The sequence below is a fragment of the Triticum aestivum genome, chromosome 3D (assembly GCF_018294505.1).
Source record: "Triticum aestivum cultivar Chinese Spring chromosome 3D, IWGSC CS RefSeq v2.1, whole genome shotgun sequence".
Taxonomy (NCBI): domain Eukaryota; kingdom Viridiplantae; phylum Streptophyta; class Magnoliopsida; order Poales; family Poaceae; genus Triticum; species Triticum aestivum.
In genome coordinates, this window is record NC_057802.1 from 47174654 (window position 1) to 47184626 (window position 9973).

The following is a 9973-nucleotide window of genomic DNA, read 5'->3' on the forward strand; positions in this document are numbered from 1 at the left end:
AATTAGAAGAAGAAAAAAGAAAAATAAATAAATAAAGTAAAAGGAAATATGAAAAATAGAAAACCAGTTCAGGAACCTTCTAGTAGGTTCCCAAAACCAATAAAACCCATTGAGAACCCTCAGAAGATTCCCTGAAACGGAAAGTTGTACCTACTATAGATGAGCCAGCCCAATTGCTCGTTCGGTCGCCTCCTATGCAGACGAGATACTAAAGATACCCGTATGTCCGAGAAATACGAAGGATTTCTCGGCATGGCATCCGGACAAGAAAGGGCGCTTCACAGTAAGCTCCGCTTACAAGTTCATGGTTAGAACAAAGATACAACAGGAGGGCTGGCTCGAGGGGAGAAGTGGAAGTTCAGATAATTCACAGGAGGAGAAAGATTGGCCCTCCCTTTGGAATGTGGCGGTCCCTTCAAAAGTTAGGGTCTTTTTGTGGAGGCTGGCACGTTACTCAATACCTACTACTGATGTCTTGCATAGGAGAAACATGGCACGGGTAAATTCTTGCCGTTTGTGCGGACAAGAAGACACTTGGCGACACGCACTCTTGTCTTCCACAATGGGAAGGTGCACTTGGGCACTTTGAGATGAGGACCTTGTAGCCTAGATTACGGAGAATGTGGATCCTAGAGCAAAAAATTGGATGTTCGAACTTAATGAATCACTGAGCCATGACAAGTTCACCAAGCTAGCTGTGACATTATGGTCTATATGGTATGCTCGGCGCAAGGCAATTCATCAAGCTATTTTCGAGAGCCCTCATCAAACAACATCCTTTGTGAATTCATGCATTAATGAGCTCGAACAGCTACCAAGAAGAGACGAGCATCCAAGGATGACGACTCAAGTTGATAACCAGCAGCGTTGGCTTCCCCCGCCGGCCAATGTTATGAAGCTTAATGTGGATGTTGCGGTAGCCCGTCACAAACATGGAGGCGTGGCAGCGGCAGTTTGCCGTGATCATAATGGTGTCTGCCTTGGTTCATCAGCGGTGGTGTTCTACATTACAGGTCCGGTGTTGCTTGAAGCATATGCGTGTAGGAAATCCATAGCTTTGGCTGAGGATCTGGATATTCAAAACCTGATAGTTGCTTCAGATTGTCAAGGAGTAGTGAATGACATCAACCATGGATCAAGAGGTCACCATGCGGCAATCATATATGAAATCATAGCTCGTAGGAGTAGTTTTCAGTCTTGTATAGTTTCATTTATGAATGCAGAAACTTTAATTGTGAGGCTCATAATTTAATCAAGTTTGCTTGTAGTTTAGGTTTAGGCAGACATGTGTGGCTGGGTATTCCTCATGACCCAGCCACTGTACCTATGGACATTACCTTGAACCAATAAAGACGGCAAGTTTTCTCAACAACAAAAAAAGACTGTTCGATGCAAAATGCATCAATTTTTTTTTTGAGTACTCAAATAGGAATTTCCCACAGCATCGTTTGGTTGGCAGTTGCCGTTGGCCTCCGGTCAAGAAGTAATGTCGCTGCCGCTTCCTTGAGCCCGCACCGAGACACGAGCAAAAGCGCCGAAAATCTCCTTGTCGCCGATCGACCATGCACGCGCGCATGGGATGGGAGGCACCAGAACAATTCGGAAGATGTGCAAGCTGCAGGCCACCTGGATCATGCCTCTGCAGGATCAGATCCGGGCAAAAGCAGAACGAGAGCTGGCCCTGCTCTGCACTCACGTACGTGCAGACGGAGGGTGACGAGGGTCGATGGTGTTCGTCTCCGTCCGGAATACTCTACTCACGCAGGTACGTGTTGACCTTCAGGCTTCAGCCCTCGTGCATGGCAAACCTCCAGGAGCCCACGAATCGCAACGGGACTGACACGGAGGAGCCCCGAAAAGTTCGGTCTTTTTTGCCTGTCGGCCAGGGACTGGGACTACGTAACCATACCGGCTTCTGGATTGTTGCGTGGAGCTGGATAGCGAGGGGCTGCTGGCCTTTTGCCCTTGTGCGCTAGCTCTCTCGATCGTTCTGGTGCAACCGCCATAACCTGCCACGCGACAAAAAGCAACGACTGAAGCTGGCTAGGAAGGCGCTCGATTGGTCTGAAAGTTGCTGGCGATCACGGATGCGAAGAACGAGAGGCGGTACAAATTCCAGTCAGCGTAGCCCCATATGGGGTGTGATTTCTCTAGAAAGACCGACGATAACGCTGGCATATTCACACACCATCGCCACATGTAGTGTCAGTGCAAGCACACGAGGTTCGTGATGCTAATGCATCCCAAAGCGTTTACATCTAGAAATTGAATAGGCTTTTGGCAAAGCTATGGTACCAAGCCCACCGAAGAGCAGACCTACGGTGACGCCAACGAGCGGAGGGGAAGGGGGCGGCTGCGGGTAGTAGGCTGTTTGACCATAGTATAGTGTTCGTTTCTATCGATGTACAGATCACAACACGGAGACGTCACGTGGCTATAATCTCTATGTTTGGCCTTAAAAGATTAGTGGTACGTGGCGCAACAAGTCCGTCCATCCATGGTACAAATAACCCGTATCTTCGGCCTGACGAATGCTCAAGGTCAAAGTGTTAAACAAGTCTTGCATAGTCCAGTAATCGACTCGTGCCTAGCACGGGGCAACTGGACCAATGGCGACGCATCACGTACCATTTGTCGGGAAAGGTACATGGCGCCGGTCGGTGGCTTCGCACCAATGAGAAATGGCCCGTCGCGCTGTCGGCCGAGTCGTTCTGGGCTCGCGGCAGAGCGCCAACGTGATCCCGCTGAAAACGGAGTGGATAGGGCAGTTTCACCGGCCCGTTCAACTCGACCGGCGACGTTTGAAGAGCCAACAAGTGTCTCAGACGCTGACGCATAGCGCCCAGGATCGAGGGTGAAATGAACACCTGGAAGAGCTGGCCAGGAAAAGACGTACGGCGCCATTGGCCATGCTCCATATGCCCCGGACAGACACCGGCCACGGCCAGCGTACGCAGTACACGCAGCTTTGAATCCTGCGACGACCAGGACAGCATGCGAAGCCTGGCTCCACGCGCAAGCACCGGCCACCCGCGGGCGCGCGCGCGCGTGTCCCGCCACAACCCACCAGTGTCCAGGCCCCATCCGGACCCCGCTATCTTTGACGGATGCAGCTCGATCATGACTGATTTAAATTAATCAGCTGGACACACATTTGTCTCAAAAAAAAAAAGCTGGACACACATGGTCTCAGCTACTCCGACTGGTACGTGGTGCTACAGTAAGTACCGGTCATTGTCGACGAGGTCGGCGCAAAAGTTAACCGAACGGGAGCTCGGCAGTTAACTCACGCTACTCACCGTTCTTGGTGTTGGTGAACCACGACGTACGTGGCGTTCACCCATTTGCCTGGACCGCAAGCGGCAGCAGGGCTCCTCGACGTCACGGTTAGTATAACGGATTTGGCTGAAACGTTGTCAAAATTGACTCTTGGATCGGTCGACTTGCACCGGCCAAATTAGCTGCTCGGGTTTGGTGCGCTGCTTACGTACCGTAACGTAGTACTGTACGTGCCTCCGGGACAGCGACAGGCGCGGCCACGCGAGCATCGTCGGCGGAGGAGAGCGTCGACGCGCGGCCAGTTGCAGACTAGTTTGGACCTGTGGCCCACGGCCCATGCAGTGGAGTCGCGTCTGTGGCCCACGGCCTGCATTCGAGAGCCGGGGAGGACCTGTCCTCTTCTGGACTGGCCTGGACGGCTGTGTTTGGTGAATTGTCAAGGCAGCCCGGTTTCCTAAAAGAGACGACGCTTTTTCGTTACCGCCAAGACATGCACGTCCCCCGCTTCGCACACGTGCAAAGTGGACGTGTCAACCGGTGGCCTAGCGGCTGGTTATTGGAGTATAGCCATGCACCTGGACCTGCCTGTACAGTACTCCCTCCGTTTCTAAATATAAGTCTTTTTAGACATTTTAAATGGATTACAACGTACGGATGTTGTAGACATATTTTAAAGTGCGGAGTCACTCATTTTACTCCGTATGTAGTCACTTGTTGGAATTTTAAAAAAACTTACATTTAAAAACGGAGGTAGTAGTATTTTTTTTATCAGTGCAGAAAAAGGTTTTAAAAGCACATACATTTGGACATAGGAGTATATACGCCAAGCATGGCAGGGAAATACACTTTGAAACCTAGTTGTATATACACCCTATATGGAATTTTTTAAATAATTAAACAAAAGTCAAAAAAGTTTAGAAGTTTTTTAGAATAAACTGACTTTCTTTTACACTAGCATATAAATTTCCACAAAAAAAACCAAACGTTGACTTCAGGGCAAAAAAAAATAAAATTTACCTGCTACACCATTCACACTATTTTTGTCAAAAGTTTGTCTTTATTGCAAAGAAGGCAAAGGGGGGTTTTCTTTTTGTGGAATTTTTCTTACAAGTACAATGAAAGATCAAGTTTATTTTTAAAATATTTTCAGAATTTTTGACTTTTTATTTAATTAGTAAACAAAAATCATATCGGGTGTAGATACACCCAGGAACAAACGTCCACGTCCAGGCATGTAAGTACATCATCGATCAACGGAAAATCATCGGGATTTGATTCCGTGCATTCGTCGCAGGATGTCAAGAGGAAGTATATCTCTTGTGCAAAACATGCGTTGTCAGCTATTCATTGCTCGAGATCATAGGATGCGTGAATATCCAACGCAAAATTGGCCTCGCAGTAAGGAAAGCGATAACAAATGTGGATAGGAAAATTAGAACACAGAAAACTCGATCGCCGCGTGATTCTTGTACGGATAATACATTATCCTGCTTATCCATAATATGTAAATGAATTGCCAAATCCAAAGGAAAAAAACACCAAAAGGAAGGGAATGGATGATTTTTTTTTTGAGGGAATGGATGAATTAGCGTGCGAAGCTTCGCGATTTAATTAGGCCGGTGAGAGCTACAGTACAATTTATAGAAACCTCAAAGAAAAGAAAATTTTCGCACCGCCAGAAGAAGAATTCCCTTCGAGGGAGCAGAGCTTTCCTTGTGGGCCGCACCCAAATCCCCTATAAATCCAGCGCCAATTGGCCGCCGATCAATTCGCCAAAGCACACAACACGAGCTTACAGCAAAACCAAGCATACGAAAGCAGAGCAAAACCCCAAGCCTCCACCGCAAGCGAGCCGAGCACCGCCGGCCATGGCTCCCAACCTCAGCAAGGCGACCGACGACCTGCTCGGCGACGTGGCCGTGGACGGCCTCAAGCAATCGCCGCGCTTCACGCTCAAGGGCAAGGACCTCGCCGTCGACGGCCACCCGGCCCTCCTCGACGTCCCCGCCAACATCCGCCTCACCCCGGCCTCCGTCCTCGTGTCCGCTGCCGAGGTAGCCGGCGCCACCGACGGCAGCTTCCTCGGCTTCGACGCCCCGGCGCCGGAGAGCCGCCATGTGGTGCCGATCGGCAAGCTGGTTGACACGCGGTTCATGAGCATCTTCCGCTTCAAGGTGTGGTGGACGACGCACTGGGTGGGCACCGCCGGACGCGACGTGGAAAACGAGACCCAGATGATGGTGCTCGACCGCACCGCCGACCGCCCCTACCTGCTCCTCCTGCCCATCGTCGACGGCGCCTTCCGCGCAAGCCTCCAGTCCGGCGAGGACGACCACGTTGCCCTCTGCCTCGAGAGCGGCTCGTCGGTCGTGAAGGGGTCCGTCTTCCGGAGCGCCGTGTACCTGCACGCCGGCGACGACCCGTTCGAGCTGGCGAGGGAGGCGGCCAGGGTGGTGCGCGCCCACCTCGGCACCTTCCGGCTGCTGGAGGAGAAGACGCCGCCGCCGATCGTGGACAAGTTCGGGTGGTGCACCTGGGACGCCTTCTACCTCAAGGTGCACCCGGAGGGGGTGTGGGAGGGCGTGCGCGGGCTGGCGGAGGGCGGGTGCCCGCCGGGCCTCGTGCTCATCGACGACGGCTGGCAGTCCATCTGCCACGACGATGACGACCCCGCCGACGGCGCCGAGGGCATGAACCGCACGGCCGCCGGCGAGCAGATGCCGTGCCGGCTCATCAAGTTCCAGGAGAACCACAAGTTCAGGGACTACAAGGGCGGCCTCGGCCTCGGCGGCTTCGTGCGCGAGATGAAGGCGGCGTTCCCGACGGTGGAGCAGGTGTACGTGTGGCACGCGCTCTGCGGGTACTGGGGCGGGCTCCGGCCCGGCACGCCGGGGCTGCCGCCGACCAAGGTCGTGGCGCCCAAGCTCTCGCCGGGGCTCAAGCGCACCATGGAGGACCTCGCCGTCGACAAGATCGTCAACAACGGCGTCGGGCTCGTCGACCCGGAGCACGCGCGCGAGCTCTACGAGGGCCTCCACTCCCACCTCCAGGCCTCCGGCATCGACGGCGTCAAGGTCGACGTCATACATGTGAGTCTTTATCAGAAACTTTAATTTCATCTTAAGTTGCAAATTTTGTGGGCAGATTTTGATGGATGTGATTAGCCCAGAATGTTTCGCTTGCATGCCTTTGAATAAAATATGTAGAAAACATAAGCGGTGCAGTGCACCGAGCACCGTGCATGTGATGAGGTTCTCGAGCTATCTACAAAAACGTGTAGAAAATGTATGAAATTGCAGCCATTTAGTAGTCACTGTCTTCAAGCTGTTGGGGAAGTAACGGTAGACGCTATCCTTTTCTGCTTTTATTAGTACCAAATCCAATCTTGTTCAACTGAACCATCCAGTGACCTGACCTGGACGGTAGGATAGAGAAGTATTTGACATTTGACACCATGTTGAAACGTGTAGTTAGAACAACCAAGAAACTAGTCCTTCATTCGGAATTTTTCTGGATGTATTTTAGTTGTAGATACATCTATTTTTATTATTTTTGTGACTACTCCATCCGTTCGGAATTACTTGTCACAAAAATGGATAAAAATGAATGTATCTATAAACTAAAATACATCTAGATATATTCATTTCTTAAACGAGTAATTCTGAACGAAGGGAGTACATGTTGATGTGACTTGTCACCGACAATAAATAATTAGTACTACCTTCGTCCCATGATATAAGAACGTTTTTAACACTACGTTTAAATATTTTGGGTCAGAGGGAGTATAAAATTTATATTTGACTGTGCTGACTTTTCTGACCGTGCGTGCGCAGCTGCTGGAAATGCTGTGCGAGGAGTACGGCGGGCGGGTGGAGCTGGCCAAGGCCTACTTCCAGGGGCTGACGGAGTCCGTGCGCCGGCACTTTGGCGGCAACGGCGTGATCGCCAGCATGGAGCACTGCAACGACTTCATGCTGCTTGGCACGGAGGCGGTGGCGCTGGGCCGCGTCGGCGACGACTTCTGGTGCACCGACCCCTCCGGCGACCCCAACGGCACCTTCTGGCTGCAGGGCTGCCACATGGTGCACTGCGCTTACAACTCCCTCTGGATGGGCAGCTTCATCCACCCGGACTGGGACATGTTCCAGTCCACGCACCCCTGCGCCGCCTTCCACGCCGCCTCCCGCGCCGTCTCCGGCGGCCCCGTCTACGTTAGCGACTCCGTCGGCAGCCATGACTTCGCGCTGCTCCGCCGCCTCGCGCTCCCGGACGGCACCGTCCTCCGCTGCGAGCACCACGCGCTCCCCACCCGCGACCTCCTCTTCCTCGACCCGCTCCACGACGGCAAGACCATGCTCAAGATCTGGAACCTCAACAGGTTCTCCGGCGTGCTCGGGGCTTTCAACTGCCAGGGCGGCGGGTGGAGCCCCGAGGCGCGGCGGAACAAGTGCTGGTCCCAGTGCTCCGTCCCCGTCACCGCGCGCGCCGGCCCGGCGGACGTCGAGTGGACGCAGGGCACCGCCAAACCCGTCGCCGTCGAGGGCGCCGCGCAGTTCGCCGTGTACTTCGTCGAGGCCAAGAAGCTGGAGCTGCTGCTCCCGGAGGAGACGGTGGAGATCACGCTCGAGCCGTTCAACTACGAGCTCCTCGTGGTGGCGCCCGTGCGCGTCGTCTCGCCGGACAAGGACATCCGGTTCGCGCCCATCGGGCTCGCCAACATGCTCAACACCGGCGGCGCGGTGCAGGCCTTCGAGTCCAGCGAGGTCGGCAACGGCGAGGTGACGGTGGAGGTGGCTGTCAAGGGCGCGGGGGACATGGCGGCCTACTCGTCGGCGAAGCCCAGGCTGTGCAAGGTTGAGGGCGAGGACGCCGAGTTCGCGTACAAGGATGGCGTGGTCACCGTGGCCGTGCCGTGGTCCGGGTCGTCGTCCAAGCTGTCTCGTGTCGAGTATGTCTATTGACGTCTCGGGCTCTGTCTCAACCGGGAGCTTAGCACGTTTTGCGTCCAAATAATTTTATTTAGGTGGAGCTTCGTATTTGTACAGCTCTTATCTTATGGTTTTTTGGTTTGATTTACCCTCTTTATTCGAGGATTTCATCTATCTAAACTGAATCAATAAAATTTCTGGTTTTTGTTACAGTGAGTATCTATTTTGAATGGGCGCTGCTACACGTCGGCCGGCGGATCTTTTTAATTAAAATCTCCCCACCTCGCAAGCCATCGGATCTCACATATCGAGTGGCCGAGTGTCACCTTGTACAATTGCAACATAAATCGTGTTGCAGGAATTTTTACAACATAGGTCAAGTTGTAGATTTTTTTTTTTGCAACATAGTTCTTGTCGTAGAAATTTTCGTGACAAAAGTCTTGTTACAGGCCGGTGCAAGTCGACTGATCCAAGAGTCAATTTGACAATGTTTCAGCCAAATCCGTTATATTAACCGCGACGTCGACGAGCCCTACTGCGTACTGCCGCTTGCGGTGCAAGCAAATGGGTGAACGCCACGTACGTACGTTGTGGTTCACCAAGAACGGTGAGTAGCGTCGTGAGTTAACCGTCATGCTCCCGTTCGGTTAACTTTTGCGCCGACCTCGTCGACAACGTACCAGTCGGAGTCGGAGTAGCTGAGACCATGTGTGTCCAGCTGATTAATTTAAATCAGTCGTGATCGAGCTGCTTCCGTCAAAGATATGAGCAGGGCCCGGGTGGAGCCTGGACACTTGTGGGCTGTGGCGCGCGCCCGGGGGTGGCCGTGGAGCCATGCTCATGCGGTCCTGGACCTGGTCGTCGCAGGATTCAGACTGCGTGTGCCGCGTACGCTGGCCGTGGCGTGGCCGGTGGTGTCTGTCCGGGGCGTATGGAGCATGGCCAATGGCGCCGTACGTCTTGTCCCGGCCAGCTCTTCCAGGTGTTCATTTCACCCTCGATCCTGAGCGTCTTGTCGCCATTTGCCCAGTTGCCCAGTGCTAGGATCATGCATGCCTTGTTTAAAACTTTGACCTTGAGCATTCGTCTGGGCGAAGATACGGGTTATTTGTGCCCTGGATGGACGGACTTGTTGCACCACGTACCACTAATAATCTTTTAAGAGTCCGCCAAGCAGAGAGATTATAAATGGTTTTCGTGAATTTATAAGTCGATGACCAGAGCCACGTGACGTCTCCGTGTTGTGATCTGTTCATCGACAGAAACGGAGTAGAATGGACTAAATTTCAAACACAAACTTTCAAATCAAAGATCCCAACGTCTATCCAGTTACAAGTATATATGTTGACTAGAATGTTGCTGAACTCATCTCAAGAAAAAAATGTTGCTCAACTTCAAATCGAAACCAAGAAATATATTTCAGACCGTCTGACTATGGCTTCTAGTGAACCTCTGATGATCGAACAAGTCGAGGCGGACAATACGCCTACATGCCCATAGTGCAAACACATATATGTATTGAATGAATATTAAAAACCAAGAAATGGTTGGATGGTTACACGGGTGGTTGTATTTCCAGTCCACTATGGATGACTTGTTACAAAATGAACAGAAGTTGACTTTTTTTTGTTGCGAAACGATATGGATTGTATTAATCCTGCTGGCAGAGATTGCCAATTTCATCAGGTCCATTCCGAAGCCAAACAGCAGTACGCGGGATCGAGTGTCCCAGGTATGCTAATGTATGGCTTACTTTATTTCTACTC

General features: G+C 52.1%; 1 protein-coding gene across 2 annotated transcripts; it reads left to right on the plus strand.

The window, feature by feature from the left end:
- The first annotated feature begins 5030 nt into the window (after positions 1-5030).
- Positions 5031-8437, plus strand: LOC123077283 (galactinol--sucrose galactosyltransferase). Of its 2 annotated transcripts, XR_006436519.1 has the most exons (3): positions 5034-6368; positions 7113-8302; positions 8421-8437. XR_006436519.1 is itself a non-coding variant. In XM_044499531.1 (2 exons), exons 1-2 carry the CDS (start codon positions 5148-5150, stop codon positions 8238-8240), a joined length of 2349 nt encoding a protein of 782 aa, XP_044355466.1. In that variant the 5' UTR covers positions 5031-5147; the 3' UTR covers positions 8241-8417. The 2 variants fall into 2 exon arrangements, 1 of the variants encoding a protein (XP_044355466.1); XM_044499531.1 differs by lacking the exon at positions 8421-8437 and having other exon boundaries at positions 5031-6368; positions 7113-8417.
- The last annotated feature ends 1536 nt before the right edge of the window (positions 8438-9973 follow it).